This window comes from Neoarthrinium moseri (assembly GCF_022829205.1).
Source record: "Neoarthrinium moseri strain CBS 164.80 chromosome Unknown scaffold2_Wmoseri_CBS_16480, whole genome shotgun sequence".
NCBI classification, from domain to species: domain Eukaryota; kingdom Fungi; phylum Ascomycota; class Sordariomycetes; order Amphisphaeriales; family Apiosporaceae; genus Neoarthrinium; species Neoarthrinium moseri.
Genome location: NW_026055116.1, coordinates 656006 through 681032, shown reverse-complemented (window position 1 = coordinate 681032; position 25027 = coordinate 656006). Strand labels below are relative to the sequence as shown.

The 25027-nt window shown below is 51.8% G+C and overlaps 9 protein-coding genes across 9 annotated transcripts; 8 read left to right on the top strand and 1 right to left on the bottom strand.

Annotated features, from left to right (window-relative positions):
• Positions 1–1071: 1071 nt before the first annotated feature.
• On the bottom strand, positions 1072–2482 carry JN550_000965 (uncharacterized protein; the record flags this gene model as incomplete). The annotated part of the gene is made up of 2 exons (XM_049321746.1): positions 1072–2284; positions 2343–2482. 2 exons carry the CDS (start codon positions 2480–2482, stop codon positions 1072–1074), a joined length of 1353 nt encoding a protein of 450 aa, XP_049176871.1.
• Positions 2483–3586: 1104 nt separating this feature from the next.
• On the top strand, positions 3587–4720 carry JN550_000964 (uncharacterized protein; the record flags this gene model as incomplete). Its single annotated transcript, XM_049321734.1, has 3 exons — positions 3587–3666; positions 3738–3995; positions 4048–4720. The coding sequence occupies 3 exons, from the start codon at positions 3587–3589 to the stop codon at positions 4718–4720; spliced, it is 1011 nt and encodes a 336-aa protein (XP_049176870.1).
• A 1251-nt stretch (positions 4721–5971) lies between these two features.
• On the top strand, positions 5972–7367 carry JN550_000963 (uncharacterized protein; the record flags this gene model as incomplete). Its single annotated transcript, XM_049321723.1, has 2 exons — positions 5972–6168; positions 6236–7367. The coding sequence occupies 2 exons, from the start codon at positions 5972–5974 to the stop codon at positions 7365–7367; spliced, it is 1329 nt and encodes a 442-aa protein (XP_049176869.1).
• A 920-nt stretch (positions 7368–8287) lies between these two features.
• On the top strand, positions 8288–9542 carry JN550_000962 (uncharacterized protein; the record flags this gene model as incomplete). The annotated part of the gene is made up of 4 exons (XM_049321712.1): positions 8288–8672; positions 8772–9258; positions 9313–9400; positions 9504–9542. 4 exons carry the CDS (start codon positions 8288–8290, stop codon positions 9540–9542), a joined length of 999 nt encoding a protein of 332 aa, XP_049176868.1.
• A 1427-nt stretch (positions 9543–10969) lies between these two features.
• On the top strand, positions 10970–12006 carry JN550_000961 (uncharacterized protein; the record flags this gene model as incomplete). The annotated part of the gene is made up of 3 exons (XM_049321701.1): positions 10970–11505; positions 11651–11842; positions 11901–12006. 3 exons carry the CDS (start codon positions 10970–10972, stop codon positions 12004–12006), a joined length of 834 nt encoding a protein of 277 aa, XP_049176867.1.
• A 1071-nt stretch (positions 12007–13077) lies between these two features.
• Positions 13078–15024, top strand: JN550_000960 (uncharacterized protein; the record flags this gene model as incomplete). The annotated part of the gene is made up of 2 exons (XM_049321690.1): positions 13078–13723; positions 13775–15024. 2 exons carry the CDS (start codon positions 13078–13080, stop codon positions 15022–15024), a joined length of 1896 nt encoding a protein of 631 aa, XP_049176866.1.
• Positions 15025–16456: 1432 nt separating this feature from the next.
• On the top strand, positions 16457–18049 carry JN550_000959 (uncharacterized protein; the record flags this gene model as incomplete). Its single annotated transcript, XM_049321679.1, has 1 exon — positions 16457–18049. One exon carries the CDS (start codon positions 16457–16459, stop codon positions 18047–18049), a length of 1593 nt encoding a protein of 530 aa, XP_049176865.1.
• Positions 18050–19667: 1618 nt separating this feature from the next.
• JN550_000958 (uncharacterized protein) lies at positions 19668–21443 on the top strand (the record flags this gene model as incomplete). Its single annotated transcript, XM_049321668.1, has 1 exon — positions 19668–21443. One exon carries the CDS (start codon positions 19668–19670, stop codon positions 21441–21443), a length of 1776 nt encoding a protein of 591 aa, XP_049176864.1.
• Positions 21444–23457: 2014 nt separating this feature from the next.
• JN550_000957 (uncharacterized protein) lies at positions 23458–24426 on the top strand (the record flags this gene model as incomplete). The annotated part of the gene is made up of 1 exon (XM_049321657.1): positions 23458–24426. The coding sequence occupies one exon, from the start codon at positions 23458–23460 to the stop codon at positions 24424–24426; it is 969 nt and encodes a 322-aa protein (XP_049176863.1).
• Between the last annotated feature and the right edge of the window lie 601 nt (positions 24427–25027).

Here is a 25027-nt window from a genome sequence, read left to right as displayed (position 1 = left end):
TGAACATACATCTCAAAGTTGGCACTTCCCTTTAGCAGAGGAGTGCAGAAATACACGACCAGAGAAAGGCTAGGTAGGTAGAGAAGAGGACTGAAACAACTAGCGGTCTATTTCGTCAGGGAAAATGATACCTATGGGGGGAATTGGCAGCTTGACTCATCTCGTAACGCGGCCAGGAGTAGGGATAGGCAAGTCCAGGGTTTATGTACTAAAACTTGCTGAAACTTCCACCGGACAGGAAGTCCATTTTGAACGTTGAGTGCGTTTGGAAAACAAGAAGAGCCGACTCGGATGTGCTGGCGAGTGCAAAAAGGAGAGGGAAAATTCCAAAGGTCGACGATTTCTTGCTCTTTGTAGATTTCCACGAGTTGTGTATCACAATATTGCACACATCATGTTATTCCTAAAACCAATAGCTAGATCGCTATTAAGCTTCATTTTGTGTGAATTGACTCTCGAGCGGATGTGCATCATACTGCGCGGAACATCGAGGCCTGTGGTGTCATCCCGTCTCCGCCATATTTCGTGGGGGTGCGGATCGGGTCAGAAAATCGTACCTTCCTCCCAACATGTCATTGCGGCTCTTAAGATTCATGCTGCCGAAATCTATACGCCGAAACAGAGAGTGACGGGCCGCGCTAATACCGAGCAGTGTCGCACTCACGACGACTGTCTGGGTAGCCCGAGAAGAGCAATCAGGTTGGACGTGATCGATGGTTTATCTTGGCACTACAAGGCTGAGATATCATCGACGAGAAATGGCACTGCAGTTCAGTCCATTGCGACAGGCGATTAGACCGATATATGAAAGGCAGGGAGGGTTCTTTGAAGATAGGGGAAGTCGCCATTGGCTATTGACAACTTGAAAATGTCAGGTACAGAACCCGGCATCCCGGCCTTGACTGCATTTCTACCACCAGTTTCTTGAGGTATTACGCTTGTAGGTATGAGCAACCTTCTGTCAAATCCTCGTTGAAAGGCGCGCCTCATGGAAGAGATGGATAAGTTGCACGACAGACAGCTTGAGAACTGATCAAAAGACATTGAGTTTCTCAGACTTCGTTCGCTAAATTATGACATTCCATTGGAGACATTCAAATCCCAGATCTTCAGGGTACTTTCCTTACTTCTTCTGTGCATCCATGTCTCTGATTTGTCTTTATCTTGGGGATCTCCTCCGTCTCTCTCGTTTTCATGTTGTTGGTCTGTAGGCTGACTCTCATCGGCTGGAAATTCCCAGGCTCCAGAGCAGGTAGCAACGACTGTCCCCGTGGGATGCAGGCATGTGCTGCCCACCGTAGAGTCATGAGCTTGCCAATCCCAGGCTGGTGGTTGAGCGCCCGCATGATGGCCGACCCCTTCCCAGACTTTGACCGCACCAGAAGTGGTTCCCGACCAGACCTCAAAACCACCGAATTCATCTTGAGATGGGAAGACATCGCAGTGCACCCGTTGGTTGCTCAACGCGTCACGGTCCTCCAGCCACCCAAGCAGCTGGCCCATGACCCTGACATCGTACACAAGGATGCCACGTGATTTCCTCTCTGAAAGCAGGAGGTACCTTCCACAGGGGCTCCACTTGGTTTCGGTGATCCCGTCGCCGCCAATACCATCTCTACTCCCACGCGCGGTCTCCTTGACAGCATCCGCAATGCTCCAGGTGGAAATGCATTCACCGGCTTGAGCAAAGTCGTAAAGACCGACCCAGCGAGTCCACGTTCCAGCAGCTACCACGCTGGTATGATTTTGGTCGGGTGGCTGGGCTGCGAGAGTAGACACGGTACCACGCATCCCCACTCCGCCCCCTTTCAACAGGTGTCTCTCGGATGGGATGGTCTTGATACGCAAGATGGGCTCTTCCCCTGTACGACTGGCGTCGAATTTGGCGATGAAATTCCTACATCCCGCGATGAAGTGCGACCCAGGAGAGGGCCATAGCAGCGACGTGGCAGACAAGAACGTCTCAGACCGGGCTTTGATTAAGGGGTATGAGGAAGCCGGAGTGTGGGATGGGATATCGGTGCCATCGGAGGATGGCGGAAATAAGTAATACAGCTGGATAGGATGGTCACGACTGGATACTAGTAGCTGGTTGGTGTAAGGGTCCGCGAGATTGAAGTAAGGTGCCGACGCCAGCACGTTGGAAGTCTCCCCAAGATTGATGGTGCTTTGCGGAGACAGGGTCAGGGGCTCGTCGTGGTGCTCCAGGAGATCCTGAGGGACGACATAGCCCGATATCTGGTTGGAGGAAGCTGATGTGAGTATAGTGGTTCCATCAGCTGTCCTATTGGCCTATCAGCGCGCTGCAGTGTGTAGTTGGGTTTGAAACCAGGGGGGCGCACCAGTGAGCAGTCTCGAAGAACCCAGGGATCCGGTCTTTTGCGGGCTCTTGCCGACGTGTGATGTCCTCGCTGGAAGCAGCAAGTCTGACCTTGTTGCTCTGCTGACCTTGATCAGTCTTCTCATGACTCGCCTGAGCCATGTTGCCAGAGTCGGGCGGCAGTTGTAGCGTTGGTGCAACCACCTACCTAGGTACCCTGCAGTGCACGCCGGTGAATAATCTTCAGACACGGTGACGATCGAGACCAGGAGGGTTGCGACGAGCTCCACAGGCGTGCTAACTGCCGCGAGCGACAGGCCACATCGACCAGCCTAGCATGAATGCCCGTCTCTCGTTTGTCGCGACAACGACGGCGACGATCTGTCTGCAAATCCCAGCAATGGGACCACCCAGAGTCGCAGGCTTACACAGCACTCTCTCCCGATGTTGCAACGCAAGAGCGGTGGGCACACATGGGAAAGGTGCATGTCGACAGGTGCACGTGGAGCGAGTTGGCTCCGGCACGCCCAGGTTCACTGCTAACTTAAGCTTCGGATGCCGGCACGAACTGCGCGCGTTAGAGCGGCCCCGGACTGCAAAGTACAGCGCTGCAGAGAGCCCGCTGTCAGCTACGTCTCGCTGCCCTGGGCGCTATCTGACCTCCGGACCCAGGTGCAAGGGGGCCCCGTGGGCCCCATAAATCCCACGTCATTGTGCTGAAGTCCGAACAAGCGCTAGATAAGGCGCTGTGCCACTGCGGGAGCCTGCAGTTGCCCTGTGCGCTGCAACGGTCCCCTGCCCCTTGGTTGCTTGGCTCTCGGCCTCTTGGGGCATTGGGCCTCTGGGAGACCCCCCGGGGCCCATCCTGGGCTGCAATTCGCGCTGGACCGCAGGCGGCACCCTCGGGTCGCAGCGGTCATACTATGGGCAACTGACCACAGTAAATTGCTGGAGGGGTGGCTCTTCCGGGTCCTTCTCCCCCATCACAACCCAACCTTATTGCTGCTGATTCTTGGTGTTGATCGTAATCCGGGGTCGCGACTTTGTTGAGACTTCCCGCAATATGTGCTCATAGCACCTCTCTACCGCCTCTGTGCTCCGTCTGCACCCTCCCCACGCCTTCCAGCTCACCGCGACTCCACGTTCCGCTCGAACTGTTCGCCTACGCGCGTCTGCCCACTGTACCTACCCTCTGCTCAGTAGTCGGCGAACTCGAAACAGCCGCGAAGTGTTGCGGACGGAAGAATACGTCGGGATATAGTCAAGATGGACGGCTTCTTGGAGATGATGGAGGGCCGCTGTGAAGAGCTTCGTAAAGTGGGCTATACCAACTTCTTCATTTCCATGTGAGTACCGAGAGGGATGCCTACACGCGCGCAGCAGAGCCACGGCAGTGCTAACCACAGCTTCTGCCCAGACTTATCATTATTGGTATCATGTTCTCGTATCTTCTTCAGCACTACCGGATCATTTCCCGTGGCACGTCCGAAGGGATATCGCCCTACTTCGTTCTACTGGGCGTGACCAGCGCGAACTCCCAGTTTGGCAATATCTTGGTCTTACCTCAATCGCGAGCCGATGTCTCGTGCTGCACCGAAGTTAGTCCCTTTGAATGTGCGGCCGGACTCCTAGGCATAGCACAGATTGGGGTACAGTGGATTTGCTTTGCCATCATGTGCGTCCCCAGCAACTCGTGGATTCCAGACCAAGCGCTAACCCAATCGTAGTCTTGTTTTGTTCCTGATCTTCTTCCGTCGAGACGAGGCCAATGTGGATGAGGAAGAGGTAGAGATGGATCCAGACCAACCTTCATGGCGGACAGCTATCGGCGTTGCTGCTCTTTGTCTAATCCAGGGTTTATTTATTGTGATTATCTCCGCTGCACTTGCTCTCGGTGCCCCAAGCTACCTCGGAGCCTGGGCCAACACCCTAGGTGTCCTATCTGCATCTCTGGCGGCTATTCAGTACATCCCTCAGATCTGGACCACCTACCACCTGAAGCATGCCGGTAGTCTGAGTATTCCAATGATGTGTGTGCAGACGCCTGGTGGTTTTCTCTTTGCAGCCAGCCTCGGCGCGCGGCTCGGGTGGGCCGGCTGGAGCTCCTGGGGCGTCTATGTGCTTACCGCATTTATGCAAGGCATTGTACTCTGCATGGCGCTGCGTTATGAGTGGCCATCGCGCGAAGAACGAGACCGCCACCAGTCTCGGCCAGCATACAATCGGCGGACGACACCCCGGGTGCTCCCTTCGCCTGGACCGTACTCGGCGCATCTTCAAGCGTATGCCGAAACCCAGGAGGAAATTGAAGAGGCCCTCGACCGAGAGAGCGTTCAGGGAGTCGGTGAGGACCAGCCCTTGTTGGCACCCGGCGGCATTGGAAGCTCTGGTGTCCGGTGATAAGGCGGCTAGGCTAAATGCCCCGAAACATAGACCCGCGGTGTCTTCGCGTATCGAAACCGTCGCCTTTTCCAAGGTTCTGTGTCACCAATAGTTGAGGAAGCAACTATGAACACTGCAATTCTAGAAATATTCATGGTTATCTGGTTGGGCTGGGCGACGCCATCTTTTCCATGGTTGTCAAAGATGCTGTTTACTATACCCGCTGCGCCGCGCCTTAACATAAACCAAAGTATCTTGATGCATGGATTTACACAATGTTGCATGAAATGCTCCTCGCTTCCCAGGGCAAAGTTTTCCACCGCCTCTCTATGTTCGCGAACGAATTGTCGTAGCCTCATGGATCGTCGGATTGGGCCTGTGTGTCACTCCATCAAGTTGCAGTTCGTGTCGCAGATGGGCGATCTTTGGTTAGCACCAGCCGTGCCGCGCAAGCCAAACATTCGGTACTATGCCAATCTTCAACGAGGTCGGGCATCGTAGGTCACACGTTGCGCGAATTTGTTAAAAGTTCATACTTCAGCTACACAAATTTGCCTGTTCTCTGCGCTCGGTCACTTGTACATGAGGAATAAAATGAATGCAGCATTGCCACCGACTACGAAATGCCACGCCGGGCGCACAGGAATGCACCATGAACACGAGGGCCTTGCTGCAGCCTCTCTGCATACTCTGGTCCATGCGTTCCCGTGTTTACGTGCGCAAGGACGGGCTGTCATTCGGCGCGGCTTGCTCGCCCCCAGTTTCGTCTCATGTCGCTTTATCCATGCGCGGCTGGCAAGGTTGGGGGTGCATGTCAACGTCCAAGCAGAGCCTCCGCCGTCCGCTGTTCTAAGGCTGAGTGCTGTCAAAGGCGATCCTGTCTTATTTTCTCCGCGACGGGAAGCCATTCAGGGCCGTCCCGGACCCCTTCATGACCCAAATGCCCTCGCTTGTACATTGGCGAGTATCGGACGAAAACCCCTGAAACGCGATTCCAAGCTTCAACCTCACTGGGCCGCCAGGGGTCAGAGGGGTGGACTGTTCTATACGCTTCCGATAGCTGTATAAGTCGTCGAGCATAGCCTACCCATCCCAAAACTCACCATTCCTCCGTTTGGATGGTTTGAACGTTTCGTGACACCGAATGACATCTTTTGTCTAGCACCTGGCCATAGCCGCTGTCGCTCGTTATACCATTCCTTGTCACTCACTAGTATACATTTCCCGTTGGGCGGTGCAGTGCACCCCTTTGTACATCTTGAGCAAGTCATGCTCTCTTCGGCTGCGATGGTCCTGCCAGCCCTGGCGGTGCGCCAACTAGGTAATAGCCACTTTCCGTGTCCCAATGGCAACAACACGCAGATCGGAGACATACAAAAGTTTGACGTGTTATGCGGTGTCGACATTGGAGGCATCGAGATAGATCGAATGCAGGTAGACTCGCTCAGCACCTGTGCTGGCATTTGGTGAGTTTGCTCCTCCTCTCACCACGGGTGACCTTTGTAAAGCTCTGGCTGATGACGGGCAATTAAGTACCTCCCATCAGAATCCCCGATGCGACGGCGTCACCTTCAGACTGGATAACACTTGCATCTTCAAATCGGATCTGTCGGGTGCTCAGATCAAAGCGGCCAGCGGCGCGGACTCGGCAAGGGGCATTATGCCCAATCCGCCTCCGACTTCAGGTTGCTCATCTTTGGGCACGGGGAATATTGAGTTCGTGCAGGCGAAGAACTTCAACCTGCAATGCGCGCAGGTGTTTGTCGGGAACGACATTGAACAACAGTTCCAGCCCTCGTTCGAGGCATGCCTCAACGCTTGCGCAAACATGACGGCGTGTGGGGGTATCAGCTTCGACCTCACTCAGTCTGCGGGTTTCAAGAATTGCTACCTGAAGACCGAGATCACCACGGGAGGGCTACTCGCCAAGGCTAACATCGACTCTGCCTTCGTCTCGGTGAACAATGCTGCGGCGAACCCTTCGTCGCAGGCTTCGGGGGGGTTTGTCACGCAATCCTCGGCCCCTGCGAGTGCAGCCAGTTCTACGACAACAACCACCAGCCAGCCCGCAGCTGCCACGACCGTGATGATGACCACGGTCTCCGTCCCGGCGTCCTTTGAAGAGGCCACGTCGACTCCCTCGTCCATACCCGTTGCGACAGTTGCCCCAGTCCCTGCGGACACAGCCGTATCGTCCAACGCCTGGATCGCCGCGCCCGTCATCGGCGGCCTAGCGGCAGTGACCCTGATTCTCGGCATCTTTATTCTCTGGGGCCGCCGGCGGCGCAGCGGTGGCCGTAGCCTGCCCTTCGCCGGCGGGTTCGGGGGACGCCTCCCCCACGGTCGTGCGTTCTTCGGTGGCGAGAAGCTCGTCGATGAGGAGGCCACGCGCGTGAGGAGCTCGGTGTCGAGCCGGGGGCTTGACAGCGCCATGTCCGGTGTGGCAAAGTCCGGGGCATCTGGCGGCATCAAAGTCCTCAGCGGCAGTGGTCGGCGAGTTGGCCACGAGACCATGACTGCTGGCACCGGGCCTGGTTTGGACGACATGGTGGGCCTGCGGGATAGCCAGAATGGGTTGAAGTTGAACGGGGTTAGTGTCCACAGTGCCAACCGGGAATCAGTGCCTGGGATTCCAGGCGCGTTTGCTGGGCCTGAGACAAAGTGAAGAGAGTCAAGTATTATTGCCCATGTACTTGGGAGGGTAGGAGGTACTAGCCGGAGAAAGCGGCCTTGACCTTCGTTTTTAGACATTTCCCGTTGTGCTATACTGGCTAGATACAGCTATTGGACTGGGGAATGGGGGTTGGGGGGTTGGTATCATCCAGACCCTAGCTATACTATGGGACTAAAGAACAAGACAGCAGCGGGAGCGGGCAGAGGGTTCTATAAAAGAAGGAACTGGAGATGGGGCGTTCTATATGGGCTATATTTCGTTTTCATCTCTGTATTTCAATCTCTTGCCTTTTCCACCGCCTCTGGATCTACATTTGGGCGTGCTGTTCGCCCAGGGCTGTTGCAATATACTCGCCATGGGCACGCTCTATTAGGCGTTTTATAATCTCCCAGGTATTGAGGCTTCAGGTGCCGATACAACAACTAGGCCGAAGCCGTTCATCTGAGCCATGATGATGAAGCCGCCATCTGGGTGTAACCTCGACCAATCAACCAGCACGTAAAGCAATGGCAGGGAGTAGGTGAGCCCTGTCGCAGATGGATCCCCAGGAAGTTGGAAACCCCCAGGGCGGAGCTGAAGTCCGGAGTGGATCTCTCCAGGCCCCAATCCAAACCCTCGTGTTTGCGCTACGCTTCTGATTGGCCGAAGCTCCCTATCGCTCGCTGGTTTCGGGAAACGAGTCATTGTCCAAGTCAATGTGTCATTCTCGTCGAGGTCCGATCCGTTCGTCTGACTGCCATCGACAGCGTGGTAGTCAAGCATCTGTTGTCGCGCCCGGTCCGTTACCTCAGTCCGGCATAGCACTCTGAGATATCGTCCCCCATTCCCTCGCCGGATTCCTCGGGACATTGCATCACAGACCTTGCCGTCCGCTGGACCCGGATGGTAGCCCTTATCGCAGACCGTCGAAGATGGCTATCTACAGTGCCGTGCCGCCGCCGCCAGAGCCTCATGGCACCGCGAGCGAATCTCAAGCGCAGGCGGATTCCCATCAATCGCAAAGTCCGAGTCCCGGCGCTTCGACGGCTCCCGTAGATATTGAAGCATGGGCCGTATCGGCACTTGAATCGCTGAGCGTCTCGCCCACGGCCCGGGGCACAACCCCACTCACGATCCCGCTCGACGACCATGGCCACAGTGCCGTGAAGCCCTCCGTGAGGGTACATGAGCCCAACAGATCGACCGACGCTATCACGCCGCCGCGCCGACCCCCTTCTCGCCGTGACAGCATGAAGCGTCGCGACGCCTTGTTGAAAGGCAAGGAGGGCACCCGGCAGCGACGGCGTTGGGAGAATGGTACGAGCACGCCTCTATGATGCATCTATGGGACGCGAAATATGATGCAAACCACTGTCGTAGATGCCATGGAGTTTCATTAGGGCTGACTTGATCTAGATCGCTTAATGCACGTCCCGAATGTCCAACCACCCGAGCCCATTGACTACGAACCGCGACCTACCCACCCCGTCCAATACGTACCCTACCAGGTGGCTGCCATATGGGATAGCCGTCTGCGCAGCGATGTAGAAGCCAAGAAAGCTGCCGCGGCCCGCCGAAAGCAGATGCAGACTCAGACCCTGGGAGACGAGAATGTACATGGCCGTGTACCCCGCGAGCTATTCGTCCGGGCCAAGAAAATCCCCGCTGTCAAAACCTGGGTTCGTTCGCTTGAGGAGCCTGTCCGGAAGTTCCTCATTGACCGCGACGTTGCCAAGTTGGCCGACACGGATAGCGATGATACCGAGGACGAAGAAATTGTCTTCGTCGGCCGCAACGGCTCCATGAGAGATGGCTGGAAGAAGGCAAGACGTGAAGGCCACAAAGACGAAACTGGTATGCTATTCGATGCTCTGGGGGAAGATGACGAGAAAAGTGCATTCAAGTAAGACACCGTTGACTGTGCCTGGGCTACTCGACCCAATGCTGACATGAACAGGCGATGGCTCACCCACTCCATATCTGATTATTACGGCCTGGACTCGTGCTCCGTTTTCACTGGCACTCCATCACGTAAGGTAGTCTACGTGAGTGTTAAGCAGGTGAAGACGGGACAGCCTCCCCCTAGATCTACACTACCTCGACCATTGTGGGAGCTATGCTAGACTCACGGCTTTGACTCTGGTCTAGTTATGGGGTAACCCATGGGTCGAGACGGCGAGATTGTAGGGAACATCATTGGATTGCCCAATTTTAGACTCGTCACTAGAAATCACGTAGAAAACAAGAAGATGCTCATTGTTGCAATAGAACTAAAATGGGTTTCTAGCAATTCTCCTGCATTCTAGGTATTGTGTTCAATGCTATACATAATCGCTCCAGGTTCAGCTAAGCAAGCTCTGAGATTTATCATCAGCCGGTAATCTCCCTCCTGCTCTACTTGACTGTCCACGCCAGCTCGGAAGACCCTGGGAGACCAACATACACAGTGGACGCCGCACATAGACTGCATTCCTACACCACCAATCTGCCTTCTTCCACCCAACTCAGTGTAGGACGTTGACACGGGTTCCCTTCCCAGTCCCATGTATTGCTGCGTCTATCTGTTCTCAATGCTTACCAACGCTCGAATTTGGCAGCCAAACCAGGCCAGTTACACTGGTGCCACGGCGCAAGACATAGCTGTGCTTTACGTACGCAGCAAGAGCCTCGTGGAGTGCTACTAGTTGTGTCTCTAGATCTTGTAATTGTCGATCACAGTTGTATGAGGTCCTGCTTAGATACTGACTGTGACCATGAAAGCCGGTACACAGTCCACAGCTCAAGTCTGTATAGGCAACAGTCTATAGGAGTTAACTCGCGCTTGGTGACAGCCAGCTGTCTAGATAACCAGTGTTTAGCTATTCACACCCCCATAAAACACGCTCCACAGATCAAGAAACGCATTGCGACCGACGAGACCAGGAGGACAAACTCGGCGAATGGTGGCCTGGGTGAGGTTCGGGCAGTGGCGCATTGCAACACCCATTTTTCTTTTGGGACTAGGGGTAATCATAACTTACTAGGGTCTTGGCCCTGTTCAAAATTGCCGTCTGACAACGTGCATATTCAGGATTCGACCTTTGACACAGTCTTTCCATGGCTCCCCTTCATCATCTAGGAATCGGACCAATCTATCCTTCTCGTCTTGTTTCAACCCTGCTTGTGGCACGCCTCACTGATCACATGGCCCCCATGAACGGCTGGGAGCGATCAACAGGAGCCTCTTGGCAGATACTAACCACTGTATTTCTATACTGGCTTTAAGTCATTGCCCTTGCTTCGGTGTGATATAATTTTAGACAAAGAGCCTGTCAGCAGGGCGGCGCACGGAGTCAGAGGAGCAAACATGTTGTAATCATAAGGTATGCACACTAATGCCTACCAGGATGCCCGAGAGCATCTTGACTTCGTGACCCATCTACAATGCGGTGAAATAGCTTTGCCCCTGCCATGAAAACAGATACATCGGCCTTTCTCTACTATATAACTCACCGTGGTGGTTCTACATCAAGCCCTTGATACAACCCCTGATTGCCCGTCTGATTCAATTTCTCCCGTATTCCAGCATCATTACTTTTCAGTGCCCAATTATACATTCAACAGCGGCTTTCACCATGAAGGCCCTCGTCTCCGGTATCTTTATACTCATAAGGGTGCTTCTGGCTTACGCCGATCTTGAGGTCACCGTCGTATCCGGAACTTCTAAGGCCAAACCGATTTTACTAGACTCAGTGACACTCGAACGAACGCAGGTTCATCGTGGAGGCAATGCACCTCCCTATGATGTCAAAGGGAAGAGGAACCCCACTGGTGCTTCCGGAAACTGGTGCGGTGGTTTACAGCACACGCCTTCGACCAACAAGTTCACAGGGATATCCGCATACTTCGCTGCTCCCAACCTCTCATCACGTCCAAATACTCCCTATCCCCAACATGCCGCCTCTTGGATTGGCATTGATGGTGCTAGCTGCCAGACCGCCCTCCTGCAAGCTGGAACAACGACTTCACTTGACCAGAATGGCACTCAAACTTCGAATGCGTGGCTTGAGTGGATCCCTGATGCTGCCTATACCATTCCGTCGTTTCCTCTCAGTCCTGGAGACTGGATGTTTGTCAATATCTCAGTATTGAGCTCCACTTCGGCACAGCTGTGAGTTTCCCTAAGCGACATTATTTTGATTGAGTCAACTCCCCCGCCTTCGATTCACTCATGCTTTTCTATCACATCTTCTATACAAAATATAATGTTCTCCAATGTAGTAAATACAGCAGACGAACAAACTGACATGGTGAAGGGTTCTTGAGAATTATTCGTTGGGCAACACCGTTACCTTCAATCTCATTAATGGTACACCACTCTGCCAGGCGGATACCGAGTGGATCGTGGAGGACTTTTCCACAAACGTTGGTCAAGTTCCCTTCGCGCGGTTCAGTGACATATGGTTCGAGCAATGTCAGGCAAGGACTATGAACGGATCCGTCATAAGGTATGGCTGGTTCACTTCAGCTGGATAACCATGTATATCTGCTAATATGTGTGTCTAGCATTGAAGGGGCTACTATAATAGCGCTACAGAACACAGGCATCACTCCTTCATGCATTGCACAAGAATATGACGATCAAAACTTCTGGTGCTCTTCCCAGGGCTGACCACCATGAAGAGAGGGGATGATTATGCGAGGCTTTACAAAACCGACAATATTCTATTATGTTCTGAGCTACGGAGTCATACATCTCGAGATTGGACTATCAGTAACTGTTCTGGGATTGAAACTCATCAGAGGAGTCGGGGATTGATCTTGCGGTAACAAGCAGAGGGTGCTGGCTGCAGTTAAAAGGGGGGCACGTCATATAGCTTTCTGTGCTGTCTTTTTCAGTGTTCTTTGCCTGTCCCACGCATGAGCCCTTGGTTACTCCGCAGGCAGCCAATACCTACCAAGGTACATATGGACTTACAATACTTGCGGGCTACAGCTTTCTCCAGGCGACTTCGGACGTCAATGTGCGGGTATCATGCGGATCCTGTGCGGAGGCTCTGCAGGCTTCCCCGTGGGGTTAACCGACTAAGTGTGGGCAACCCCACCCACGGGTCCCTACCCAGATAGACACGAACAGATGTAACGGCATCATACATCACTCTCAATTCAGAGGGCTTTGGCTGGGGCCACTGGCGCCGTGGTATGTGTGCTCAGTAGGCCATCCGAGAGCATGGCAATTGGTCATTTCACTTTCAGACATGGCGCCAGCAGCATGGCCGGGAATAAGTCCAATTTGACCTTCCAACCTGCACCTCAGCACCGGGTTGCCCTACAAGGACTAGGGTGAGCCCATCGGCTTATACCATACATAAAGAACACTGCGTACACGGCACCATATGGCATCGTTCATTGGGCGCCGGATTAACGGAGTCCCCTTTTTCTAACTCTAATTTTGCTCGTGCTTGGCGTGTGGACGATCATTTGGTGGTACGCCATTGTTTCTGGTGCCTATTGTTTCCTAAAATGGCGAGCTGCGTGGTTGGAGATGTAGGTTTCGCCGGAATACTTGGAGATGGGTGCATGCGGGGGCTTCTGGGGAGGAGTGCTATCAGAGCCCAGAGGCTACAAATTCTTGATGGTCTCCATTCACGGTTCTTTCAAAGAGGGTCTGCATTTTCAGAAGTCTGAAGCCTTGCGAGACAGCATTACTCCACGCCGGTAAAACATAAGTTAAATCAACAGCATGACTATTGGACCCATTCCTGTTACGGTTGCGGGCAAGACCACCAGGCAGATAGCCCCAGGCTCTGTAAACACGCCCATTGCGCGGTGGCCCTCGACCGCGAAGAACGTGGCAGTCGATGCCGATGCCATCAGTTCCAAGATTATCGATTCATTAAATCAGTCTCTTGAAAGAAACGACAATGTATCTGTCGCTCAGTTATTTTGCAGCGAGGGATATTGGCGGGACCACCTATGCTTGACATGGGACCTACGAACGATTAAAGGGAACAACAAGATCGCGACGTTCCTTGACGATGGACATAATTTGAAGAAAATAGAAATTGACAGGTCCGAGCCAAACCGTGGACCTAGACTGTGTGCATTTAACCCTCATGAGACGGTCAAGGGTATCCAGTTCTTCGTTATTGCGACCACCAAGGATGGCTCTGGCCGCGGGCTTATGAACCTCGTGGAAGATGCCGGGCAGTGGAAGATTTGGACCTGCTTCACCTCGCTCGATGAGCTCACAGGGTTCGAGGAGCCCATCGGTCCTAACAGAGCTAAGGGGGTTCAACATGGGGCCATCGCCTCGCGCAAGAACTGGTTAGACCGACGACGAGACGAGGTTGAGTTTGAGAACAGCAGTCCCGATGTCCTGGTGATCGGTATGATTCGTCTTCTTTTCCTATGATTTGATCTTTACTGACCATACTCAGGTGCTGGCCAGGCCGGCTTGACAATCCATGCTCGCCTCAAGATGCTTGGTGTTCCGACGTTGATTGTGGATGCCTGCGACGAGGTTGGCGACAACTGGCGAAATAGATACCACCAACTCGTCCTGCACGACCCCATCTGGTACGATCAGATGCCGTATCTGGAGTTTCCCAAGTTCTGGCCTATCTATACACCAAAAGACAAGCTTGCCGGGTACTTCAAGGCGTACGCCGAGATGCTCGAGCTGAATATCTGGACAAAGACCACGATTGAGTCGACCAAATGGGATGACAGTAAAGGCCAGTGGACGATCGTCGTCACACGCAAGCATGCCAACGGGAGCATAGAATCTCGAGTTTTACACCCTAAGCATGTTGTACAAGCCACCGGTCACTCGGGAAAGAAGAACGAGCCCAACTTCAAGGGTTGGGAGAACTTCAAAGGAGACGTTATTTGCCACTCCTCAGAGTTTAAAGGTGCAGGAAAGTATAGTCCGAGAAACCAGAAAGGCAAGAAGGCGATCGTAGTAGGGTCATGTAACTCTGCCATGGACATTTGCCAAGCTTTCTACGAGGAAGGTTACGATGTGACGATGGTACAAAGGACCTCAACTGCCATAATTGGCGCAGATACCATCAAAAACCTACTGCTGGGAAAGCTTTATTGCGAAGACGGTCCACCAATTGATGACGCAGACCTGCTCGTGTGGGGATGGCCAGCCGAAGTCCTCAAGGCTGCCCACCAGCAGCTGACCAAGATCCAGATCGAGCAGGACAAACCGATCCTTGATGGCCTCGAGAAGGCAGGCTTCAAGGTCGACTATGGCCCGGATGACTGTGGCATTCTAATCAAGTACTTTCAGCGCGGCGGGGGCTACTACTTCGACGTGGGCAGCTGTCACCTCATTATCGACGGCAAGGCGAAGGTAAAGCAGGGTCAGGAGGTCGACGAGGTCCTCCCCCACGGGCTGCGGTTCGCTGATGGCTCTGAGCTTGAGGCCGACGAGATCGTCGTCGCCACCGGCTACCAGAACATGCGCACGGCCACGCGGCAGATCTTTGGCGATGAGGTCGGCGACCGCGTTGGCGATGTCTGGGGTTTCGACAACGAGGGTGAGATGCGAACGATCTGGAAGAGGAGCGGCCAACCGGGACTTTGGCTTCATGGAGGCAATTTCGCCATGTGCCGATACTTCTCCAGAATGGTGGCGCTGCAGATCAAAGCCCAGTTGGAGGGCATGACAGCATTATAGAGTGAAATTCATACTTTGCAAGATAATTTGGATATATGTTACATCAATAAAGTTCCAATGTAGTTTTTATTTGCTCCCATTTGATCTTCGAGTCAAGTTTTGGGGTTAACATTCCCCGCATCACCGTGAGTATTTGACTTCTCAAATCGTCCTTGAAGCCGAGCAGTCGTAGGCTTCACAATTCACAATGTTGTGGAATGTGTGCGGAGCTTGAAGCCTCCAAGAATTGTCATGGAGAGGTGTCATGTCAAAGCCTGTCCCACTTGAACCCACACAAGAACCGCCATATAAGAAAAATTGATGCAAGAACAGCTCATATTCTCTCAAAGGATTTCCTCAATTTATAAACCAGTGCCTAGGACACATTTGTCAAAATATGCAGGTTCAGTATATACCGAGATACTCTCAGACCAAGCCTACCTGTAGCTGGCGGGTAAGGACTGGGGGTTTTCGTCAACCACTGGGAGGAATAGAGTGGAGGATTACTCTTGGCCTTCATCTACAGTGGAGAAACAAACCTGCAACATAGGTAACCATGGACGATGGCCATATAGATTTACCCTTATATCTTCTCGTTTGTATTTGGCTGTGGTCGAAACACGTCTTGACTTAAGCCTGTCACTAATCAGAAGAGCTGTGGTAAACTGATCTCTACTGCAGCTTCGCCCTATTTTGTGGCATCTTACGGTTTGTTCATATCTTGACCTGAATCACAGCTTTGTCGGCAATAATACAGTGATGGCAGACCGACTTGAAGTGAATAGGTCATGTATTCGGTCCCTGTATATTTCCCATGTGGGAAATTCTGTGCTGCTTGCCAAGCAGTTACTGCTGCAAACCCTAATTAAACTTTATTGACCTAAGTCCTATAGACAATCCAGGATATGTTAACCCTCACAAGAAATCTCTGTCGTTTTCAGGTTCCACGTCACGGGAAATCCCGAACCCAATCCCCCTTCTGCCACATGTATATGCGAGAATTACCCAGTTGAGGTGCACAACAGTTCTGATTCTATGATTTCATGACTTTTTAAGAACGACGCCCTCATGCGACCGTGTATGACCAGACAGGTTTAGCCAGGACAGCGATTAATGCCGGGTAATATTGCCGAAATCAGAGGCACGGACCAGCCAATCTATAGAGTAACGGTAACGAACAGTGGACTGCCTACTTTGGACGATCAGAATCACATGTTGCCGCGCTAATTTCGTTACCTCCTCTATTTGCCGTCCTGACAAGCATCATCACCTAGCCCGTCGCTGCATTGGTCGCACGCGTTGGATTGTCTTTGGCTGTTGGCGCGTCATTTAAAATGGTCCTGAGGGACATATTGTGGGGATCAATCACTGATAAACCCTTGGGCCAGTCTCTGTCATTATCCCATCCCTCTTTTCAGAGTGGACGGCCTGCGGTATCTTGATTTCAATTCTAATGGCTCATACTTCATATTATACGAGCGTCCTGCTTGGGCTATTTGCAATCCAGACCGCCGCTGCCCCGGACTGCAATCCGGCAACCTTCCAATCCCTTACCCTGAGTAACATTGAGATTCTGTCTTATAATGTCACACAATCCAAAGCAACCGTGGACTTCTGCAAGATTTCTCTGAAGTATACGCACCCAGGACAAAACGATGTCGTCAATACGTGGATAGGCCTACCTCTGGATCCCACCAAATGGAACTCTCGCTTCCAGATCGCCGGTGGTGGTGGTTGGAGTGCTGGCAGTGAAAGCACCATCCTTTCGCCAGTAGCCGCTGGATATTCTTCGTCGTCAACGGACGGTGGGCATAGTGCCACACAAAGCACCGCGGATTGGGGACTTGTAAGCCCAGGCAATACGAATTGGCCAGCGCTTGATGACTTTGCAAGCGTGGCTCTGAATGAAGCGGCGTCGCTGGGAAAGTTAGCTACTGAGATATACTACGGATCAAAGCCCACGTACTCTTACTGGAATGGTTGCTCAACTGGTGGCCGTCAGGGCCACATGATGGCTCAACGGTATCCTGAGCAGTTTGATGGCATTGTTGCTGGCTCTCCAGCGATTAACTGGCAACGGTTCCAGTTGCAACAGTATTGGTCGGACTTCATGGCGCAAGTACTTGGTAGGCCATCTCCCCCTGCAACAAACCAGAAGGCTCTAGCTAACACGTTGCAAGACATCAGTCCTCCCGCATGCGTCCTTCAAGCCATCACCAATGCGGCAACAACAGCGTGCGACAGTCTAGACGGCGTCCAGGACTCAGTAATATCATTCCCAGGCAGGTGCAAGTTCGATGCAAAGACTTTGATTGGACAGACGGTCAACTGTACGAGACCTCAAGGAACAGTTATCATCACAGATAAGGTGGCTGAACTTGCAAATGCTATCTGGCAGGGACCGACGTCAGTTGATGGTGACTTCCAATGGTATGGGATACATCCCGATGCTTCATTGACAGGTCTGCTGTCTACCAGCTGTCGGGCCGTGGACAATTGTACCGTGATACCGTTCCAAATTGGCATCGACTGGCTGCAAGTTTTCCTTGCCAGAAACGCTTCCTACGACACTACGACAATCAGCAGGGAGCAATGGGATCATTTCTTCCGTCAATCTGTTGACGAGTATACCTCAATCATTGGCACGGATAATCCAGACTTGACCAATCTGAGGAAAGCCGGCACCAAACTACTTGCCTGGCACGGGACACAAGATCCACTGATTCCATCGAATGGGACAATCGACTACTATGAGCGTGCCAGCTCTTTCAATGGGGACATGGCCGATTACTATCGATTCTTTGTGGCGCCTGGTGTTGGCCATTGCGGTGGCGGTCCCGGTCTTGATCCTAGCGGCACTGTATTCGATGCCCTTCGCGCGTGGGTGGAAAACGGCACTGCTCCAGATTCTCTCCCTGCCTCTGGGCCGGCAGTCGGAGTTGCGGATAAGCAAGCAAAGAGGAGCATTTCGCTTTGTGCTTACCCCAAGGTGCTGACTTATGTCGGGCCAAACCCTAATGAGCAGTCATCATTTATTTGCGAGTGACGGTTTCATACGATCATGATATCGGATACAGCGACTATCAGAAATGCGTCGCATTCGGGCAACTTGCTACTGGCGAAAATCACCCCTCGGCAACTTTAAACCCCACAATATGTCCATCGGCCTCGGGTTGCGTGCTCCTGTGGCGTGATTGAACCTGCCGGAGAAGGAGACCCATTTCGCAATAGGGTCCAGGAGGGTGTAGTCAGGTGTCTTCTAATTTGCAGACTCCCAATTTGGCAAGATATCATTTTCAGTTCCTGGTGGATTTCAAACTGTGATGGAATCCACTGTGATATATATCAGTATACAATGCATAGCAGGGGTTACCCGCCAAGTCTATTCTGCGCATAGTGCCCAAATTACGACCCAGATCGTTATGTTATCGCCCCCAAGAGTGGGCTTTGGGCGTGGCTGCGACCCAATAAGGCCACTTATTCGAGCTTTTTTGTTATCACGTATGCAAGACCTTGCACTTCCGTTGCGCGTGGGCTGCAAGAGCGCACTTACAGGGATGTTGACGCCATTTGGGGTCAACGTCAAGATGTTCCTATCACACCCGATTCCGTCCTGTAGATGAGATGGCGTAATAATGCGTGGTGGATGATTTCTCGCATGAAGATGAGATAAGACGGCATACGAGGTGCGTGGCTTGCTGTAGCTTGGTTCATTGGGAGAAGTCTTGCGGAGCGTCAATATATTGAAGCCTCCGCCTCCAAAGTTACTCTTGGTATGTCAGAATAGGCCGCCTGGTTCCTGCATCTCATAAAAACTCTGGGATACTTGATTTTCCGCCGTGGTTATGTTGCATCTGTTATTTTCTGTGCGGCCAGGCCGGACAACCAGGGTACCCGGAAATGTACCCCCTAGGTGACGATCTAAATCAATGCTTGCGTTGCTTCTTTTGCACTTTTGCATTTTTCTGCAGGCCTAGGCAAGTGTAGAATGGGTGGGCGATGGGTACGGGGGAATAGATGGGGCTCAGTGTATACTTGGATCCACCCGCACCGGGAGACTGGGTTGGCACGGTACGTTTCTGTCCAACAATTCCCTTTTGAGGCGTAGTCTTGGCATTCTCGCTCGGCATATCTGAGATGGGAAACAAGACCGGTAGTGACGTGCTGCGGTCAGCCGCAACGGTAAGCGCGGGAAAAAATGCAACTCTGGCAACAAGGGATTCTCCGATCAGCTGGAAACACATTTCGTCTGCCCACCACAAAAGCGTGTACAAATTCGTGGTGCATATTTGGTTCGGCGTGTTCCATTGGATGCTCAACGTAAGCCCGTATGTCACGAGAAATCTCAGCCATTCCTGAGTCCAAAAGTTCCTTGAGGGTGGGTCGCAATATTGGGGTTGGTCTTTCGCTAGTGCTGCCGTGTGTGCGCCTCGTGAGCCTCTCCCTCTATATACTTAGCAAGGGCTTAATCGTTAGCTTGGCCCTTCCCACCAATCTGCATGCCAGTCCGTGCCGGGGGGCGAAGCTTGTAAGATGCCAGCTCACGAGAAATTGGGTCGAGAGGATGAGCAGGATGGTCATTCACACAAGTTGACGCATAAATCTGCAGTAAGGGGGATAGAACAGCATGATGTGCAGAAGAGCCGGGGTAAGTCAAGGCAGACATGTTTGGAATTGTCATTATATTAATACAGGGCTGTTTCGTCCCATCTACAGTTATCCGACAACCTGGTTCAGCTGCGGCCTTACTGTTTAACCTGCGATTTACCCAGATTAGCCCAATGGTGGTCGTTGCACTCCCCCTTCTTTGGGGTCTTGTCACCCTACTTTCGCGGCTTGCCCAAGCTGGCCCTTATATACGAGACAAAGATGCTGCAGGATCATGCACGGCATCGGCTTTCTCATCTGTCCTCCCCGCCGGGGCGGTCATTGAGAGAGCTGATCATGTTGATGCAGGCGGAAGCTACGGTGAAGGCGCAAAGAACTTGGGCTATCCAAATAACGTAACAAACTTGCCGGAAGTTTGCGCAATTATAGTGAATGTCTCATCATCATCAACCTCGAATTATCGATTTGGGTTGTTCCTGCCCACAGCTGCCAATTGGAATGGGAAGCTCTTAACAGTGGGAAATGGAGGGTTTCTCGGGGGCATCAACTGGCGCGACATGGGACCCGGACCTCACTATGGCATGGCGAGCATTTCAACGGACACAGGGCACAACTCCGGATCCGATCTGAGCTGGGGTCTGAACAACCCTGAAAGGATCAACGATTGGGGATGGAGGGCAATTCACGGTTCCGTTGTCATTGGCAAGACGCTTGTAAAGGCTTACTACCAAAAGCAAATCAAATATTCCTATTACAGCGGCTGCTCCACAGGAGGAAGACAAGGATTAAAGGAGATTCAACTCGATGCGACTTCTTTTGACGGAGCTCTTATTGGCGCGCCGGCATGGGACCAAGTAGGCCTGATGCCTTGGTTATCCCGCCTTGGAACCCTTAACCTTCCAACTACAGATCCTGGGTCTTTCACAGATGTGAGCCAGTTTACACTCCTGGCCGACACTGTTAGAACCCAATGTGATGCCAAAGATGGACTGACAGACAACATCGTGAGCTCACCCGAGACATGTGAGCCAGATCTATCAGTGATACAGTGTGGAAATGCTGGGGTCGATGCTTCGAACTGCCTGACAGCAGAACAGGTCGAAACGGCAAAGAACGTATACAGCGACTACAATGAGTCTAACGGGCAACTGGTATACAACGGGCTAGAGCACAGTTCTGAGGATCAATGGGACACCTACCAACTGTACGGGAACCCAGCCAATTTTGACCAGCAGTGGCCACGGTTTTTCCTCTACAACGACCCTACATGGACATGGCAGGAGTACAATGACACCGTTGCGGATGACGCTAGGCGAATCGACCCTGGTAATGCTACTGCAGACAAGTATGATATCTCTGGATATCGGGCTCGAGGGGGCAAAATCATCCTTTACCATGGCACGGCCGACGGAATTGTTGCAACAAGGTCATCCAAGCTTTACTACAACAGAACAAGAGAAGAAATTGGTGGGAGTATTGATGATTTCTTCCGGTTCTTTTTAGTTCCCGGGATGCAGCATTGCTGGCTAAGCCCCTCTGCAGTGAATGCACCGTGGAACTTTGTGGGAACAAGCCAGCAAGTCGCCTTGGGGTCATTTTCCAATGGATATTCCGTGCCCAACAATATCAATCGACAACATGACGCGATGCTTGCATTGATGTCCTGGGTTGAAAACTCCACCAGCGTCGACTCAGTCATCGCGACGGCGTGGAAAGTCAGTTCAGGGAATCTCCAAGTTGCCAGACAAAGACCTCTCTGCCCATACCCAAAGAAAGCGACGTACAATGGCACAGGAAACCCAGATCTAGCAACAAGTTGGGCCTGTGCGTGAACGAGCTGTCTGCTACAACTGAACGATATATATCAGCGATTACATACGTTTTTCATCTCCAACTTGCTTGCACTCAAGTGACAACCTAACTATTACCAAGATCCCCTTTCGAACAACAATGGTGTGCACTCTTGAACTTATTGAACAATACTAGTTTACTAGCTTGAATTCAGTAGCTAATTGTCGAGTATCACGGCGCAATGAGGTACTGATAGGAGTCCGATATAATCCTCTCCTAACCACCTTCTTGAGAAGAAGATCCATACCGTATGTCTCATAATCATACCTGACCTCATTGCCGTTGAGTTTGCCTCATCAAGCCGGAGGTTGGAAACACAGAAGGATACATATTGCACTATATATATATATATATAAGCTTATCCAAGAGCAGCCGATTGTTGCACACCCTCTCCGTCTAGTTGCATGTTAAAAAGACTGGATTTCACCCCTATCAATATGAACAAGCGCATATATGCAGTGTCAGAATTACCTGTTTGTCCTAGCAGTGACAATCAAATTGAGATGGAGTCAACATGTGTCCCTTGTGCTGAAGTATGATAACCAGGAGAGCGAGGTAGGTAGAGAAGCCACAGATGGCGATGTTTACATGTAAGTGCTAAAGTCATAATTAGGAGTAAGATTGAGGGCTGATCCAAATTAGAGATGTCGAGTTTACCCTTTCATTCCAAAATAATGCACGGGTAATCAATAAAGTTGTCGGCCTGCACGACAAGGTTGTCGACGATATGAAGAACGAATCCGACTTCATATCTCGCGATGTTCCTACCTCTGGCCCCCATCGTACGGGGCCCGGGGGTTGGAAAAGGGCGGCAACGTACTGGGCATGATAGAATGACCGAGACCCATGTCCTATGTATCGTCTGGCTTCAAGTATAAGGTGCGAGTCAAGTAGCTATAGCGGAGGAAAAGGTCTCGCGCTGGGCGCATGAAGTCATCAGCTATACAGCCTCGATTGGTAAAGACAGCGACTTTGTTTACTTGAATTACGCATACGAAACACAAGATCCATTAAACTGATATAGACCCGATAATCTCGAGAGAATCGCAAACGCTACCAGGAAATACGACCCAGCGGGCGTTTTCCAGACCCGGGTGCCAGGTGGTTTCAAGATCTCGAAGGCATTTCCTGCCTTTGCAGACTCGAGCGAACAAAAAGACGAGCTCTGAGGTAACGACGAGATGGCCAGGATCTCAACGCTAGTGTTGAACTTCGGAGAGAGTTTTCTGGCTGAGACAACGCAGCGGGCAAGATTCTCTGCTGTTTGGCTTCGGTAGAGCTTACACGCGGCGCTGCTTTATCAGATGTTGAAGATTTCTGGTCCGTTGAGACATTGCTGGTCACTCAACCATCAATCATTGCACCCAATTTGCACCAAGGATTGCAAATTACTAGAGGTTGAATAATACAACCGTTCAACGTATTGCGAGTTTCGGCAACACTCCTGACACTGGCAATGCCCCAGAGACTTTTGCGCACCGTCTAAAGGTTCTCGAGTGCTTCAAAAAGTTTCTATGTGATTCTAATCGGAGATAATGAGCGCCAAAAAAAAAAAAAAAGTACAAGTTACATAAATGAACTGCTAGTCTTGTCTGCTTCATTGCTCGCTACATATCTACAGAGATACCTGAGGAGCTTAACTTAGTGCTGGTGACTTCGATCTACCAGAATGCCAAATCCGACTTGGAGGGGCTGCACTACCCCGCATGGACTCACTGCACTTGGCTATAGTAATGGCCTTTGAAACAGTGGAGCGCCTTGGATCTTTCCCCTAAGCCGGCTACCGTGGTCGCTGTCATACAACCGAGGGGTTGTTCAGTCTTGCCAGATACCGGGGAACTTGCATGCGGGGATGGAAGACCAGTGCAGCGGCAGTTGGAAGGGACAGGAGGCCAGTTTCGATTTCAACTACAATTACATAGGCATTGCTACCTTTCCATAATTAGACTCTCCGCGTCTTTTTTTGGCCCGAAGATCGTGTCTCAAAGTTTCGGAATGCCCCCAAAGTCATTTGTCTCGGTGCATGCCCTGTCGGGAGGCCACCTCACGTTACCTGAGCGTTTCTTCGTGAGCCCGATCGACGATGAGTCGGCTCGTAGCACAGTCCCGAGTCTGAGCTTTCTTGTTGAGCACAGAAGTCTCGAGACTGGCCGATTGACGCGCATCATATTCGACCTTGGAATCCGGAAAAGGTTACAGGACTACCCCGCAGATATCTATAGACATGTCATGACTCGTCAACCAGTATCTGGTGAGCCCGATACCGTGGTATCACTCGCTCGGGGCGGTTTGTCACCTACCGATATCGACGCCATCATATTCAGCCACCTACACTGGGACCATATTGGTACACCCTCTGATTATCCATATTCAGCCTATGTTGTTGGGCCAGGAGCAGCAAGCCTTATCGATGGAAGCAAGAAGAGTGCCGCTGGTGGCCACAATCACTTTGAAAGTGGACTTCCCGATCCGCAGCGTCTCATCGAACTTAGTCGACCTGGACTAGCCCCTGGGCTTGGGGTTGTGAAGGATCCAGATTTCGCAAACTTCAAACAATATTTCAACCAACCCTGGCAAAGGCTACACAGATTCGAGGCAGCTATGGACATTTTTGGAGACGGGAGTGTATACATCATTAATGCTCCAGGACACCTCGACGGCCATATAAACCTATTGTGTCATGTGGACGAGAAAAGATACATATACTTAGCTGGAGATGCGTTTCATGATGCACGTCTCTTGTCAGGCGAAAAGGAGATTGCAACTTGGGACGACCCAGTCTATCCAGGTGTCACTTGCTGCATTCATGTAGACAAGGTTGCCGCAGCGAGAACGATTTCCATCATTCGAGATACTGTCAGAGATCCCGGGGAGTTGGGCAGTGTTGAAGTCGTGTTTGCGCACGATCCCAGGTGGCAACAGACAGGAAAGAATAGCGGACGATTCTTTCCTGGGGCACTCTAGGATGAGACAGTATAATAGTACCCTTGGCATTGAACTCGCTCTTCCACAAGAAACAGAGGGCCATGGGATAAGTGTTAAACTGGGAACCGTATGGGAAGCTAACCTGGCTTAGAGACCCCCTGTGTATATGTTTCTGGGGTCTGAGAGATCGAAATCAACCTTTTTTTTTCTTCTTCTTTGGTCCGATGTGATAAGTCGTTTATTCATTGCTCCTTGCGAATGATTTGGAGCACACTATCGTCTCAGGTTTCCGCGTTACGCTTGACCCTTTGACTAGTCCTGAAGTTTGTTTGAAAAGGCTTCATGGAGCGGTTCTACATATCCAGATCTTATTTGCCATTCAGTTCGATTGATCCAAAGCTACGATTAGATACTATGTAATACTGGAGAGGTGGGTAAAACATTGACTGGCCCTGCGTTTTTTTATGGTGGCGCCACTGCTGTAAGCACTCTAAATCCTTCGCATTTTGTAGTGAAGCTCGGATTAGCCCGTTCATGCGATCGCTTCGAATCTAAACCACTTGAGCCTTCCTCGTCCGCTTTCCTTAGGTACCTGTATCTTTTCTCCGAATCCAAATTTCTCATTCGTTCTCAAGAAATG